General features: G+C 33.7%; 1 protein-coding gene across 2 annotated transcripts; it reads right to left on the bottom strand.

Moving 5' to 3' along the window:
• Positions 1 to 7284: 7284 nt before the first annotated feature.
• Positions 7285 to 17534, bottom strand: LOC135146979 (probable cyclic nucleotide-gated ion channel 20, chloroplastic). Of its 2 annotated transcripts, none has more exons than XM_064079030.1 (13): positions 17343 to 17534; positions 16106 to 16960; positions 15273 to 15497; positions 14766 to 14864; positions 14157 to 14294; positions 13358 to 13606; positions 12241 to 12495; positions 11036 to 11181; positions 10222 to 10299; positions 9222 to 9351; positions 8849 to 9095; positions 8019 to 8181; positions 7285 to 7664 (listed from the first exon to the last, which is right to left on the bottom strand). In XM_064079030.1, the coding sequence occupies exons 2-13, from the start codon at positions 16583 to 16585 to the stop codon at positions 7538 to 7540; spliced, it is 2337 nt and encodes a 778-aa protein (XP_063935100.1). In that variant the 5' UTR covers positions 16586 to 16960; positions 17343 to 17534; the 3' UTR covers positions 7285 to 7537. The 2 variants fall into 2 exon arrangements, with proteins under 2 accessions (XP_063935100.1, XP_063935099.1); XM_064079029.1 differs by having other exon boundaries at positions 16106 to 16600.
• Between the last annotated feature and the right edge of the window lie 176 nt (positions 17535 to 17710).

Here is a 17710-nt window from a genome sequence, read left to right as displayed (position 1 = left end):
ATCAGAAGAACCAATACTTATAAAAAAAACAGAGAAGAACTATATTTAATGCTAAGAGCATCTCCAACGATGTTGGCTATAATGGTTGGCTAAATTGGACATGTAAGACATTATGTAAAATTTGCTGAACCTATAAAAATTTTGCTTCGATGGTATTGGTTATATTGATTGGCTATAATTTAAAAATAGTATGTTATTAATATTTTGAATTGTTATAAATAGAATATATTAATTTAATATAGTAATAAGTGATGTGTAATCTTCTTACAGACTTGTAGCGGATCGACAAATATAGTCATCCATAAAAGGTTGGCTATAATTATAGATAACATGTGGGAATGGTTGGAGCGTGAATTTTTGAAGCCATTAGCTATAATTTTATTTTTGGTATGACAACTAGAATTTTAGCTAAGGGGTCTTCATGGTTGGAGATGCTCTAAGAGCATCTCCAATGGCGTTGGCTATAATCGTTGGCTAAATGGGACATGTAAGATATTATGTAAAATTTGTTGAACCTGTATGACATTTTACTTCAACGGTATTGGCTATATTGATTGGCTATAATTTAAAAATAATATGTTATTAATATTTTAGATTGTTAAAATAGAATATATTAGTTCAATATGGTAATAAATGATATGCAATCTTCCTCCACATTTTTTACAAACCTGTAGAGGATCAATAAATTTAGCCATCCATAGGAGGTTGGCTAAAATTATAGACAACAGCTGAGTATAATTGGAGTTGAGTTTTTCGAGCGGTTGGCTAAATTTTTTTATTTTTAGTATGACAACTCACCTTTTAGCTAATGGCTTTCAATGGTTTGAGATGCTCTAACTAAATTTCGAGAAATCAGCATTTTCTATTTTCATTTTCCGCCTCTAGTATATACTCCTTCTGTCCCCTCGTTTATTTACGTTACTTTTTGGCACACTCATTTAAAGTATAATTTTTTAATATATTTTTTTAAATTTTTTCTCTGAATAAAAGTTTGATGTTTAAACTTTTATTTGAAAAAAAGAAACTTTTAAAATATGTTATAGAACTAGACTTTATAAGAGTCTCAAAAATGCGTGCAAATAGTGTACATGACTATTCAAAGGACAGAGGGGACTATATCTGGCTAAATAAACGCCAAATTAAAAATGTCGGTGTCGTCAGATTTTATTAATATATATGAGGATAATACTAAGAATATGAGGTCACTATAATGATATATTAAATTGTATTTATAAGATATTATGGAAATTTTGTAAAATCTGTAACACATTTTCTTTTTATGATACTGCTATATTGATAATTATATTTTAAATATTAATATATCATGGTTTATTAATTAATTGAGATGAGATATATTTAGTTAATATAGTAAATTAAATATAATATCTTTCTGATTAATTTAAAAGAGTGATGCTGGCAGTTGGATACTTTATCATATTGTGTTATTCGGTTCGACTCCTTATAAAAAAAATATTAGAACGGATTCAGTAGAGTAAAGTTCGAGACCATTTTTATTGGAGACCGTGGACACCACTTACATTATTTTGTGAAGTATGTTCAACAAATATCATGTATTCATTAAAATTGTTGAAGATCATCTATGTTTCATAAGTATATAATGTATGTTCTGCAAGTTGAACAATGTCATGCAAACTAAATATATTTCGTAGAATATAACATTTTGTAATGTTCTACATGCGAAACTTTTATGATATTCAAGATTTTAAAGTGAAATAATGATTTCGTACAACATGATGTGCAAAATTATACGTTTTGTAATGTTTTTATGCAATATTTCACTTGCAGAATATAAGTGGTCTCCACGGTCTCCAATAAAAGTGGTCTCAATAGAACTTTACTCGTATTCAGTATATACTTTATGCAGAATGTCAGTACAATTTGTCGGTAATTATCCGTCTTGTTCAATTTTTTACGTTTGGTTTGTGTAAATAATGAAAAAGAAAAAAAAAGTGGGAGAAGTGTTGTTGATTTTTAATGTATAAAAGAGAGATAGTGGAGTACAAATAGTGTGAAAATGGAGGAAAAGTGGGAAATTCGTGCGACCCAATGACTATTTTTTTTAAGTTTTGTAATATAAAGAAATGAGTAAAATGTCAAAAAAAAAACCGTCAAGAATTCGGTGTGATGGAGGGAATCATTTTCCAGAAATTGTTTCGAAAAAAAATAAAAATTTCTACCGATTTAAATTTTTTGACTTAATTATCAAAAAAACTATATAACTATTATGGTTTTTTCAATTTAACCATAATAATATATTTGTTACAGGATAAAGCAAGTAACTTTATAAAATTTTATTTTAAAAACCCAATCTCACTAGTTCATAATCATGGTTAAGTTAAAATCAAGATGGGTGCCACATATATTATCAAGTTATTAATTAAATTATTTGGTATATGGGTTTTATTAATATTTTTACTATCTCATTAAGGGTCAAATTCCTAATTCACACAATCTACACAAAGACAGAGCATATTGAAACTTATGTTTGAAGGCAACGATGTTAGTGTGATTTTTTGAAACCACCGTCTATCAATACTATATATCGATAATTTTTCATCCGATTTATATTGATTTATATCGAATTGATATATTTAAGAAAAAATAGATTTTTTGGTCACCCAACTTATTGTGTATTTAGGAACTTAGCACTAAACTATGAATTTTTTTTTTGGTCAATGACGTTAGGTTCGGATTTGATTATTAACACTATATTATTCTTTTCAGCATTATTAAAATATAGTGGTAGTTTGCAATATTTTGGTGATCTGATATGTGTCTATATCTTATTTGTAGTACTTCGGATGTGCCCCAGGTAGTTCACCTTCAAGAACCAGAGTTTGACACGCGTTTTAATACTTCTAAAAAATTTAGTTTCATAAATTATTTTATTATTTTTTCTAAATAAAAATTTATCATTTGAATTTTTATACACAAAAAGAAAATATAAATATAGTTGACTTTTGAAGTAGTTATAATGAATTATGTAAAATTTTAAAATAAAATTAAAAATAAATTGATGTCTTGTGCAGCATGTGACATTCATGTCAACAATAAATTAACCATGGTTAGAGATTCATTAAAACTGGGTTATGTCAAATAGATTTTGTATTACTTTTTTTTTTGACGAAAAGCTGGGTTGTATTAAGCATTCAAATCCAACATAATACAGTCTTGAATCGACTTAGGAACAGAACTCCTGTCGATAATACGATCTGACAAATAATATGATTCCCTAGCTACTTGATGGGCCACCATATTAGCAGACCGTTTGACATAAAACAATTTCACATTGTTTAGACTTAAAAGAGAATTACGACAATCCTCAATAAGCAGACCAAAATAAGATCTAAAACTGGTAGTACTCCTGACTGCTTGCACCATTACCAAACAATCAGATTCTACTGTAGCTTCCGACCAGCCTCGAGTTTCCATCCAGCTTAAGGCTTCCTTGAAGGCCATGGTTTCTGCTAACAGAGGCGAAACCACACTAGGTTGAAAGATTGCCTTTGCTTCTATCAGTTGGCCGTCAGAGTCTCTTGCCACGAGTCCGAAACCAACACCACCACGATCGTCAAAGACAGCAGCGTCCACTGATACCTTAATTTTATTTGGCTGGGGCTTAACCCATACTAAAGCTCCGTCTCCCTCTACTAGCGGCTGGAGAGGAGTCACATAGGATCTGGTTTGGGTTATTTTCCATTGTATAAGGTACTGCCTTGCATCCGCAACTATTTTAGTGACTTTAGTGTGTCTTTGATTCCAGACAACATCATTCCGTGATCTCCAAATTGACCAACACAAAGTTACGACATCCGCATGCTTGCTACTACTGATATTGTCGAACATCAACTTCAGCCATGATTTGAAGCAATTGACAACTTGAAGTTGGATCCCAGGAAACATAATTATCCAGCACTGTCTAGCATTTCTGCAATTCACTAAAGTATGCTCAATCGTTTCGACCTCCTCTTGACAAACTGGGCAGATGTTTTGGACATTGACACGTTTCTGTTGAAGTTGGGTTAAAGTTGGAAGACACTGAGATAAAGCTCTCCAGACCGTATTAAGAGCCTTCGGGGGTGCTTTTGTGCTCCATAGAATTTGCCAGAGCTTGTCATTCTCTTCCTGGTTCCAATCACCCCTCTGAGTCTGCAAAAGTCTATATGCTGATTTGACCGAATAGTTACCTGTTTCTTCCAAGCACCAGTACAATTGATCTTCATTATTAGCCTCAGACAACGGGATAGCTAAAACACTTGCTTGATCCCTCTCATTCAGCACATCCTTTACTACATCTAAATCCCACTCCTTTCTGTCTACACGTAACAACGAAGCAACCACATTTCCTTGCAAAGGATCTGGCGACGACGTGATGTAGGGGTTCTCTTTTGACAAAAGCCACGGCTGCTCAAGAATTTGGATTCTTGACCCATCCCCAACTCTCCATCGTGCACCATCAGTGAATAAACTTTTAGCCTCGAGAAGACTACGCCAGATAAAACTTGGGTTATGGCCTAATTCAGCGTGGAAGATATCCGATGAATCATAATATTTAGCTTTATACATCCTCGACACCAGACTGTTCGGATTGCTGGCTAACCTCCACAACTGCTTGCCTAGCATTGCAATGTTAAAATCTCGGAAATGCCTAAACCCCATGCCACCAGCGTTTTTATGCTTAGCCATTCTCTCCCATGACATCCAATTAAGTCTCGATTCATTGGTTTGAGAAGAGTTCCACCAGAACTTTGTTAAACTTTTCTCAATGTGCCTTGTGATTTCTAAAGGAAGTAGAAATACGTTCATTGCATAAGATGGCAATGTCTGTGCTACCTGCTTCACCAATATTTCCTTTCCAGACCTCGAGATATAATTCCCTTCCCAGCTTCGAATTTTCGTGTAAACTTTATCTTTCAAAAACCCAAGCAGAGCTGATTTGTTTCTGCCAATTAAGTTTGGAAGACCCAGATATGTCGAGTGTTCATCCGCTTCCACCATTTGCAGGCACTGACCTACTGAATCTTTGTTGTATTGCAGAACATTTGAACTATAGAAGATTGACGATTTTGTTCTGTTCACTTTTTGCCCTGAAGCTTTTTCGTACATTTCCAAAATCTCAAGAATCCTTTTAGCCTCCACTGGATCAGCTTTACAGAACAAGTATGAGTCGTCAGCGAAGAGCATATGAGAAACCATAGGCGCTTTTCTGCTGATTTTGACACCATGTATCAATTGCTTTAGCTCGTATTTCCTTAACAAAGCAGAGAAGCCTTCAGCACAAATGATAAATAAATAGGGAGACAGGGGGTCTCCCTGCCGAATCCCACGAGAAGGGACAATTGGGCCCATTTCATGCTCTCCATGAGTGATTGTATACTTAACAGAAGTAACACATTTAAGCACCAGAGACACCCACCATTGAGAAAAGCCCATTTTCAGCAGAATTTCTCTCAAAAAATCCCATTCTATGCGATCATATGCTTTGCATTATTCTGTAACAAAAACAGTTTTATGGTTAAAATGAAAAAATCACATAAGTTTAATAATTTTTTTTGGTAATTAAGTCAAATTTTTTCTTTAATTTTCAAAGTTCTATAGTTAAGGACGAGAGATATCCGCCGAACTTAATTGTACTGTGCGGCTTGTTATACGTTTGGTTCTGATATGGTAAGCCGGAAATTCACTGGCCGGGATATTGCACTGATTACGAGGAAGTTCTGCCGGAGAAAAGTCAAAAGAAGACACCTTTCTGCAGCTTGTTTTCTAGGTCCCACGCTATGCAATTGGAAAGAGAAGCTGAGTTAATTCAGGAGTGATTACAAATTCAGAATATGTACGAGAATCACTTTTTCTTACCTCCTCGGTTCCCTAAATACTTTTCTCGTCTGTTTTTATCACATTTGTCCGTACATATTTTTTATCATTAATTTTATATTAATATTAGATATAAAAAATTCACCGTATTAAAATACTCATAAATACAAATCCAACTGGATCACTCATGATTATATTTTTATCATATAAACTAGACGTAAATTAATAATTTATCTCGTGTTATGAATAATGACGACCTTTTAAACTGGCAATCTTTTTAGAGACGGGGGAGTATTGAAAATGTCTCTAAAGTAGGATAATTTTACACTTTTGCCATCCCTCTCAGCAAAATACGTCGCTTTAAATCCATTGTCTCATATACTCCGTCTGTCCCTCTCATGTCTTTACAGTTTTTTCACATTGCTCGACACTTTTCAAGACGCATATAAAACATAGTTTTATAATTTATTTTTAAAATATTTTTTTGTATAAAAATTTAACCATCAAATATTTATTCACAAGAAAAAAAATTCAAAATAATTTATCAAATTATGTTTTACAAGAACATTAGAATGCGTGTCGAGCCTCCGTCCCTCAATGTAAACAAATGAGGGAACTGAGGGAGTAGTAAATAAAAAGGATGATCCAAATATATTACTGCTCGTCCATCCCGTGTACCTTGGCTGTTTGCACTTTTTAAGTATTTCAAGACTCCTATATAGTGTCATAATATTTTTTTAAAAAAATTTCTTAGTTTAAATACAAAATTTAGTTATGGAGTGAGATATTAATGATCAAAGTTTGATTATGAAGTTTGAATATATCTCAGTCATTTTGACTCTGTTTTACATGATTTAAGAGTTTATTTTATGTAATTTTTCGCAAGAATTTCAAATATACAATTTGTTTTACAGTTTGAAATCAATAGAGAGTAAATTAAAAATACACGAGTGTATTATAGAGAATAAATTAAAAATACGATCGTACCATCGGTATAAATCAAAAATGCGATGGTACCATTGAAAAAAACCAATTCTACGAGAGTACCATCAAGAATTTCAAAAAACAAAAACATGCATACATGGCTATCCACGATTCTTATCGGTGCTACCCGCCTACCCATGTGCAATTTAATGATAATTGAAAAATGGATGGAAAATGTGCAACTTGCAAGAGATTATAAACTGTGAATCGTAAATTGTCGCAGTTTAAAATCTAGATACTGAACTACGTTTGGCCCAAAGTTAGGGGTTAGAAAGTGTTATTAAATCGGTTTATAAATATACCATCATTAATTTCAACCTCGCTTATTTATCTCATCTTTGATATGAAGACAAACGTGTTAATTTATTCAATATTTGTTCGACTCGATCATTCTTATAAATACCTTATGATTTTTATTTATTTAATTATTTCTTTCTCTCGGAAAAAACAAACCATGCAAGCTGATTGGTACAAAGAGGCGTGGCAACAAACTAACGGTGTTACAGCAAACTAACTGCAATACACACTTTTCACTACGTCTGTTACTTCTGCCTAGTTGAAGTATACAAAGTGCACCAACCTCATAGCTGAGGTACTCAGTTGGCAATTTAGATTATACCCATATTATAGATAGTATAAATTGGCTTAACGCACAAAACAAGCTCGAGATGACCTAAACTATAATGCATGTATCATGTATGATGCGTATAGACTATCATTAGTTTCCTGGGGAATGGTTATATGTAGAACTAACAGTTGTTGCACGATTCAACCGCTTTTTCCTATACCTCCATGCAACTTGAATCCGAGTTGCTGCAAGACACCGCCAGTAAGGAGATTCATACCTGCGAGTAGCAGAATATACTATGATATGAAATGTGATAAACTTCTTTCATTATTTGAATTAATTATTATATATGGTATTTTTCGTATATCTTAGGAAGACAAGCTGAGTCGCAAGGGGATTTGGTGTTCCACCCGGGTAAAACTTGCATTACCGTCGTAACCACACAAGTTCCCATTACCCAAATTATTCAAGACAAACCCTATCAAATCCACATGTTGCGACCTCAATACTAGTATACCAGTTAATTTAGTAGATTATGGATGCATGATTCAGTAGTAAATTGATGGGTAGACTGGGAGTCAATTACGTCATATATCTGATTACAACAGTTTAATGAGCGACATGATTTTACCTGAGTGCACCTTGAACGCGTGGATTTCTCAGGAACCTAGAGAAAAGACTAGTAACTTCTTCGAGATCTGCAGCTCGAAGTATAAAAGCTTCTACATTTGTTAAGCATCTTGCCATCCTATTACTAAGCAGCTTGTGTCCTGGACTCCTGATTCTTTTTCCATCTGCAGAGAAACGATCTTGTTCTGATATAAGATGTATAATTTTGCTAATACTGTTACTTCTTCTAACATATTAAAAGGAAAAAAAATTCAGAACAATAATAATTTAAGTGAAACCTTTAAAATTTACGCTAAATCTTAAAAATGAACAACGATTGTACTTAAGTTCGACCAAATCCAAAAAAAGTAAATGTAATTAAGAAAGCTACAAAACTATACAGAGCACTAAAATTATATGACTATCCACCCAGATGTTTAGGTAACCTTGTCGTAATTCAGAAGGGAGAGATAAGAACTGTGACTTCATTTAGGATCAGTATAGAAGTAGTTTAATCGAATATATCTGCTGAATTTATATGTTGCAGTCCGGAAGAAATGAGAGGAGTTTAGTGTGCAACTCTATCCTGCCTCCGACAATAGAGGGCTGAGATTAACTATAAGAAAAATGAGAGAGCCTATGGGCGATAAGCTATGGAATAAAGGGTACAACCAACGAAGTTACCTAGCTGATGTAATCCCATCTGTGATTACATTTTAAAAATATCTTAAATATAATTGTTTTTTTAATAGATAGTAATCTGTCTGAAGCAATGGTAACATGCAGCTGGGTTCAAGATAATTAATGCCAACAAAAGAAGTTCAATAGAAAATTCAGAAAATGCATTAGCACCTTTGTTTACAGAAGAATGCTCAAGGCACCAGGTAAGAAGATCTTCTCCACAAACATCCCCTTCAGACAAAGGAACTATATTTTTATCTTCTCCTACGCTCTCAAGCTTGCCTCGAACAATAAATACCATCTTATCAACCAGATCTCCGGGAACTAAAATTCTGCTTCCTTTGATATATGTTTTTTGTTTCAGTCTCTCACGCATAGCATCTAAGACTGGTTCATCCATCAGAGAAAAGATTCGAACCTGGAAATACAGAAGTTTAATATATCTTTAAAAAATTCTATGGTGTGCTAAGGAGGCCAACTGGTGCAAAGAGAGCAATCAAAACCAAAAGATAGCATAAGATAGCAGTAAGGTATTCAAGCTCACTTTGTTTACAAATTTAAAGAGATGTCGCCGTATATCCCTTTGAAGATCTTCAGGTAAATTCTCCAACAGCATACTTTCATCAACCCCTCTAGTGGCAGCCCAATTATAACGTTCCGATTCACGGATCTGCCTGCGCATGCTCTCAAACAAGTCGACTTTAATTAAAGCCAAAATCAAAAATACAAAATTACAAATACTGCATATTGAGTTTAAAAAGAAAAAGTCAAAAATGTCATCTCATACGGAGCTAATTTATACATTGCATGGGGAAAAAGTGTGTGTTTGTAAGATGTCAATACGAGGGAAAGGGAGAAAGGACCCATTGTTCAAACACACTAGATTTACAAAGTAATGTAGTTCTAGCAATCATCCATTTAGAGTTCTAAGAGCAACCAAAACAGCATGTCCATAATTCATAATTCAGCCACATCAAATGTTATTTAAAAATGTTAGTTGTACAAGGTTAATTGCCTCGTCAGGCTTCATGTGAAACTGCTACAAAACTAGCAATAAACATGTGAAAAATAGAAAATGCTTTTTATATATTTATACTTGAATACATATAATGTGCGTGATACATCAGGTTTTAACTTAATTGTTTGACAAAGTTGTAATAAAAATATACATTGTAAACTGACTATACATATGCTGATGCTTTTGACGAAGTATATTAGTTTTTGCTAAAGAATATCATCGTGTGAAAGCCACTGGATCAAGATGAGTCAGTAAACAATCAGAATGAAATATTATGTAGAACGAAGAAGGTAAGTCTTAATTTGATATAAATCAACTTATATTTAAAACAGAGTTCAAGTGGCAAACCATAATTCTCATACAGGTTATATTCAATGAACAGTTAGATAGCATAACGCATTTAGAATATCTGAAAACAGAAGATACAGAAGAACATGGACAATTGAGGAATTAATAACTGGATATTTACTGAAAGGATGATTAATAGAATGTCCAAGTTTAAAAAAGGAAGAAACCAGAAATTTACCTTCTTAGTTCCTCTGGCAGACGCCTATGGCTCATCCACTGCTCAACATCTCGACGCCTTAAAGACAATTCTAGTCTCCTAAAGAATAGGTTTGCAACAAAATATGAATATTTATATTAAGTGCTACAATAGATTACACTAGCTGATGGTTTCACTGTTAGTCTGTCCTGTGAAAGTTACATAAATTGCTAGTTTGATACTATAATTTATCCCTTTAGTTACCATCAACATGGTTACCTGTTTTTCCATTCAAATATCTCACATGAGAGTACTTATAGCTAGTTTTATATATTACCAATGTTTGGATGTGGACATATGTAATAGAGTGCAATGTTTCAGAGTAGTGACTGGGTTCTTGCATGTATCGAATAGTATAGATGCTCAATTTATAGGAAAGGGAATTCACCTCTTCTTGTCAATATCTGTCTGGTTTCTAAAAGTTTCCTTAATTATTGTAAGTGTTAAGACTACTGAAAAATTTGAACTTCTAATTATTAAAGAGAAAATTAGGATATCTATACTTTTCTGACCAGGTCATTCTATCCTTCACTGTTGGGAATATCTAAAGTTTAACTGTTCTGGTGATGCAGTGAGAACTAGGATATGTTTTTTGGGATCTCTAAAGTCCAAGTAAAAAAGCTCTCTTTTTACTAAATTAGACAATTAGAACAGGCATACTCTAATAGGAAGGTAGGTACATAAAGTTCTATAGTCAATTGGAAGAAATTGGAGCCTGTACATAGGACTGTTGTAATCCAAGATATTCATATGGCCTTTGCTAAAATCGATGCTAATAAAAAAATTTAAAAATTACCTGCGACCAAGTGCTTGTAGAAAGTTCTGCATATTACCAATGAGAAGAGCAAAAAGCAAAAGACCGAGTCCAATGATGGCCATGGTGAACAGAACTTCCCCAACATAGAAACTTGGAGTAAGGTTTCCAGCTAGAGTACTGATTTGCTAAGTTAAAAATAGTAAATTACTTCAATAACAAACACACCAAATCTATGGTTATTTAATTGAATACATACATAGAAAAAAGTACTCTATAAATACAATTAGTTTATACTGTTTTCAGTTGTTGATGCACGAAAATGCACCTTGCAATGACGAATTCAATGCAATAACTATACATGACATAATGCCAACATATTGTCGAACCACTGAATCATTTAGAAGTTTAAGAGATCGATACTATAACACATTTAAAAGGACTTAATAACAGAATATGGATCAGATAATTTGTTCAATTATATGTATCTATTTACTGTCTTGGATTAGTGGTATAATCATGGCTATTTTAGGGCTATATTTTCGTCCATGGTATATTCAAAAGATAGCAAAATGACATCTTTTTGTGCATATTCATTTGTTTTATCACCTATAACGGCAATCTAAATTCTGTAGTTCCATACTTTTTCCAGAACCTTTATAAATCAAAGACTCTTAGAACAGTTCATATATATATTACAGTCCGGAGTGTCCATACCCATGTCCGAGTGTCCGACACAGTTACTCGAGACAAAATGAAGAGTCCGCATAACATAGCTATTTCTTGTTGTTTTTTTTCCGAGGGCAAGGGGGTGAGAGGTTGTTCAAACTTTTTGTATGTTCCCCCAAAAATTTATGTATCTGTACAACTTTTGAGAATTTTTGAGAACTACTGCCAATCATTGCATCAACAGAGAGAAATTGGTCGAACATTAATAATGCATTGTATTCTGCCTACCACGTACAGACAGAAGGCGCATGATAGAAACTATTTTCACACTTTATCGACTATGTATTTTTTGTCAATTGAGGATCCTTGATCAGGATGGAACTCTTCTAAAACTTTGAATATGAAGAAAATTAACATAACTTCACTATATTAATTATTAGGTTATCATCCATCATACTAAAAGGTCATGCCAAACATGTCTGAACCCACCATTATAACAAAGGCCGTGTTTATGTCACACAAGTGGTAACAACGTATATGGAAGAAAAACAAAAGGATTAAAGAAATTTAGAAGGTACCTGGAAACCCCAGAACAATGAATATATGTATCTCGTAATTAGAGAAGATTCAGTGGTAAGATTGACTGTTTGCACGTAAATTCCATATGGAAAACTGCCTTCACCAAAACAAGCACTAGCTGTGGCATTATTTGTCCAATTTTTCCATGACTCTAGATTATCTCTGAACCTCTCATTTTCATTTCCTTGCCCACAGTCTATAAATTTTATACACCAATGCTCATCACAAGCATTTCTGAGACATTCATTTACCCTCTGCAAGTTGTAGGGGCGGAAAAAAGAAATGTAAGGATAGCAACTTATGCTCCTAATAAGAAAATATATGAAACACCACATAGAAGTGACACAACTTTTATTCGTGAAATGTCGGACCAAAATAAACTTGTGCTTAAATATACTAGGAGATTATGTCAACATGTGAAACATGATAGTGGCATACCACGTTATTGTAATATCAATATTCCAGGATAATATACTTTCCACAATAATCTAAAACATAGATACCGAAGTTGATAAAGCTCAAACATTAGAAATGACATGGCATATCATCTTGTAATGCTTTTTTACCAAAGAAATATATGAAATTTCAATGTATCAGGATAATCTAATTCGCCAATATACTCGAAGAGGTAAATGTATCCAAAAGTTGCACTAGCTCCAAATATCATAAATGCTGAAGGGATCTAGAATACAGAAGATAAAAACAGTGGTGGAACATAGCAGAACTATTATTTTAGTTATATTTAGCACTGCAAAGTGCACAATTGTGATAACTATCCACTATAATATCCTCAGGCATTAAAAGTTCTCTAATGAATAATGGAAAATGTATGCAGTTAATCAGTTGATGTCAAAATGAGGAGACAAAAAGTTATTACTCAATGGACCAAAATAGTGACCTCTTCTAAAAGCCTTTAGGAAGGTGGTTCAGGTAGCTTAGCGTTTAATCAAGATTTATTAAAAAAACAAAAATCTTTATATTGTACAGAATACAATGAAATGCTTCATATAATTTTCAAACTTAGCATATGTAATGTTCATAAAGAAATTACACATTTGAGATGCAACCATCAGTTATCAAAATTATAGAGCAAGATTATGCTAAACCTCGACCCACCTGTAACCCAAAGAGATACCAGCATGACCCAACCACATGGCCAGACAACACAAATGTGAGGAGATTGATAACAAAATTCGCCCACGCTGACTCGAAGATAAAGCCGCTTGCCGTCTGACCAGCAAGCATAGGAAGAATCCTATACAACCTCGGAATATACTGAACAAGAATTGCTGCTCGCAAGAAGTTTTTTGCATAATTTGCACCAGAAGATCCTTTAAACTTTTTGAGTACCAGCCATATAATTATCTACACATTTAGGAGGACCCAATTTATTTCCATGTGTATGTAGACAGAAAAGCGAGCAAACAGTTAAAGAAAAGATACATCTTAGATATACAAAAGCTATATCAGTTTCTAAACTTGGCCTTCCAACCAATAGGCTTTTTTCCACTTAATTATTCAGTCTCTTGTAAACCTTCCATTAAAAGTGAACAATCATAAAGATATAACACTTTTGACTAATTCAGGAAACATACATTTGTGTTTGTTCAAATAACTGGACCCTTTATTACAGTTGTGCCAATTATTAATGAATTGTTTTTAGTTATTTCGGCAAGTTTAATATTTTAGAGTTTGGTTTCTATAATTACAGAAGGAGTTGGACTAGGGAACCAATTATAATTTATAAAACAATTATAAATTTTATAATTTTAATCATCAACACTAACTCATTTAGCCAATTAAACATCAGCAAATCTTAGAATATGATTAATTTGTCCAAATCATCGATAATAATAAATATATATATTTTCGCACATACAAAAATAGTAAGGGAAGTGATATATATATTACATACTTGGGGAAGAGGTAGCACTACAAAGAAATCAATAAGAAAGTGCCCGTAGAGATAATTGAGAGCTATTTTCCTTGGACGGTCAACTAGATCACCAGAACCCACAACTCTTGATTCAGGAGCAACATACGCCAGTCTAAACTGCAAAGCAGCAAGTTATAAAGCATATAAGAATATTATCAAATATAAGTATCAAGAACACCACAATATGTTCATCTGCCACGTTGAGATCAACACAAGCAACATGTAGGACTAACTCAGAACATGTCATATTGTCATTATGTGCTTAAAGTTTTTGCTGCATCACTTTCATGACTTTAACATATTCTAGGCTATAAGGTAGTCATAAACAACTCAATTCACCAAAACTAAGAACTATATGTTACCAGTTGATAATGAACAGTTTAGTTGCATCCCACTGCTTAATTCCCGGTTTCTACACACATAATAATTTAAAGAACACACTACAATATATTATTTATATACACAATTACTTTGGTTCAGAATCTCGTGATAGCCACTCTTCAATATGTAGTGTTGTTCACAGTATGTAGCAAAACCAACTTTCACGATATGAACACTGAATGGTTTGTATAAAGAAAACTTGGTTACCTGAAGAAGCACATGCAAGAAGTAAATGAAATCAGTCAGGCTTCTCAGAGTGATAAGAACTTTTGTCATGGTCTCGTTAAATACTATGCATTTGTGTTCCTGTTACAAAGAGAATGGCATCTAAGTTGCCTTTCTTCTATAAGAATTCCAAAATAAAAACAAGCCTGCACACAAAAGCATTTTTTACCAAGATGAAGGTGATAAAAAAGATGAAGGTGATAACTATGACACGTGTTGTTTGCATTAATAAAATGTGTGGTAGTAATGATCAAATGACTTTTAAATGTCAAAATGGTTATCTATATTGAAGTCGAGGAATGCATAGTATAATTTGGAAAAGGACATTCATTCTCATGACTCACTACCACAATTAAGGAAGTTAAAGAAGAATTTATATCCAAGTCAAGAGAGACTTGTCAGAGTAATTGGAGAAACCTCAGAGCGAATTTAAAGAATAGAATTAATGATTGATTATAGCTCTCATCATTCATAGGGAAATGTCCATACCTTCTTTACAGATAGCAAAAAGAAGAAGAGTGGGTCTAGAAAAACCGCAAATAAGCACGAGATGACAAAGAACTTATTCCAGTATTGAACGATTTTAGCATGTGGATTCATGACTCCCGGAATACATCGATACAGAGAAAAAAACATTCTCCATGCCCAGCCTTTTGCATCTCCCTGTTTGATGGTAGGGATAGGAAACTGCTGGTAATTGATATAAGGAAGCTTCTGCCAAAACACAATTAGTTAACTTCAGAGGGCACACAGAGGCAATATACATAGAATGGTGAAATAAAAAAAGTAACATCTTACTGCCACTGACTATACAAAAATCATTGTACCTGTAAAAAACAGAATGAAGACTCATACTCCCAGCTTATAAGTTTACAATAATTTAGAGAAACACTCACGTGTCAGTACATCTCAAATTTTTATCATTTAAAATTGGATCTGAATATTATTGACAAAAGTTGAATTGAATCTGAGTCGAGCCTGCTACTATCTGCAGCCCTATATGGAAGATTCTAGTTTTCTCAAGTGTTGTGTCAGAACTCTAAAACAAACTTAGCGATGCAGCATTTGTGACTGATGGTGGTGGACACACTTATATCTCTTCTAAAAATTAAGCTAGCTAGGTCTACAAGTCTGAAATTATGTCCCAATTTCAGATAAAAAATGACTTTGATCAAACAATGGAGCAACTACATAGTCAAACCACATACACGTACAGCAAGAAGTCCAATTTTTTAAGACGAGGAAAGATGGAGACATAAATAATCAGATATATAGGATGGGAAAAAAAGATAAAGATATAGTGGCCAAGGGGAGGGACAAACCTTCTGATCAGATATACTGGATACTTTCTTGTTCTTTCGCTGCCCTTCAAAGTAAGTGGGGCATGTTGTGCAATACGGGTCATTACACATTCCGAGTTGACCAGAACTTAATAAATTTTCATTTGTTACCACATGATTGTTATGTGGCCAATCAATTTGAACCAATCCATTGACCGAAGGGTACTTCTCCAATGTTGCCTCAGTTGCTCTGCTCCCGATTGCACCTTGTGTATCTTGAAAACAGTTGTCATTTTTAAGGTTTGCATAAAGAGGACCACTCATTTGCGTGTATGATATTTTTCTTTCAGTACACAACGGACCACTACGACCTGAGAAACTATTTTCTGTATCACTGCAATCCAGAGAATACATCGGAATGGATATTGATGCACTCCGCATTCCATTTGTGGAGCTTCTAGACTTAGGCTTCTCATTTCCATTCGTTTTCATATATTCCTGAGCTTTGTCAGAAGCATCCATTACTCAAGCTGCACACTGAAAACAAAAGATAGAGAGAGTAGATAGTCAACCAGGATCACTACAACAAATGAAATGCATGACGTATATCTGACACAAAATAATGTAAAAGGCAAAAAACCAAATATGCTGCAATCCTCTGAACTAAGAACAATTGCAGACAAGGACATGAAAATACCAAGAAAGTTAAAATTTATACTACAAAAGTATCATCTGACCACACGGATAAACAGCGGAGAATCAAAATTAAGTTTGAATTTTTCAGCCAAATAGATTGAGGGCCCAATTCTTCTTCAGAAGAAAACAAGCATCCTTTGTAAAGTTGAGGCCTTTAGCACAATTTTCATGCAGTTCCATTCGAAACCATGCCATTGTCCTCTGACAAAACCGAAATGGATGTTCAAGATAACTTTAACCAAGACTGAACAACCAAATTACAGTACACGCCATAAACAGATAAACTAAAGTACCAAATACGATAAATTCCAATGGAGTCAAAAAATTCGCTTTCGGTTATTATCAAGAAAAGAAGCGGGAAAAAAATACCTAAATCCGGATTAACCCAAAATATCTTTGCAAATTTTCAACAAAACAAAAACAGGGGCATCAGAAATTTCAACCCAATTAAACATAACAAATCTATCTCAATCTTCAAGCATACCTTACGCACCACGAAAAACACAAAGAGTAGTAAACTAGTTGTACATTTTATCATAAAAGCAAAATTCAGCAAAAGAAAACAAAGCATTCAATCAAGAACCTGCATGCAGCTGGAATGTAGAACTAAAAGGTCTTCTACAATTTGACTGTCTGTATATATGTGTGTGTATCAGTGTCTGTACTGATTCCAAGAATATGTATGAGTATTAAGATGGGACAGTTGAATGAGTTTATTGTTACAGCGCTGGTACAATGAAGATATCGGTGGGAAAAAACAAGGAGACCTCGTGGAGAAAAAGCGTTGATTTGTTGGAATATACTTGCCGTTATTAAAAGATCGGTCTGTGCCCAACTGCACACAATAATCACTAACTTTCATGAAAATAGTTTGTTTTGATTGGTGGAATTGATGTGAATGCAGGTGGACATTTACATTTATTATCCATCCACCAATCAAAAGCTAGAATT

The sequence above is a fragment of the Daucus carota genome, chromosome 6, assembly GCF_001625215.2.
Source record: "Daucus carota subsp. sativus chromosome 6, DH1 v3.0, whole genome shotgun sequence".
Classification (NCBI taxonomy): domain Eukaryota; kingdom Viridiplantae; phylum Streptophyta; class Magnoliopsida; order Apiales; family Apiaceae; genus Daucus; species Daucus carota.
The sequence above is the reverse complement of the archived record's forward strand: the minus strand, read 5'-3'. Positions and strand labels throughout refer to the sequence as shown.

Excerpts from the sequence above, each read along its gene's own strand:
- LOC135146979 (XM_064079030.1), bottom strand. The coding sequence starts at position 16,585 with ATGGATGCTTCTGACAAAGCTCAGGAATATATGAAAACGAATGGAAAT. Across the intron at positions 14,295-14,765 it reads TCTTGCATGTGCTTCTTCAG|TTTAGACTGGCGTATGTTGC; the intron begins GTAACCAAGTTT and ends GCTGCTTTGCAG. Across the intron at positions 12,496-13,357 it reads GGTATCTCTTTGGGTTACAG|AGGGTAAATGAATGTCTCAG; the intron begins GTGGGTCGAGGT and ends TACAACTTGCAG.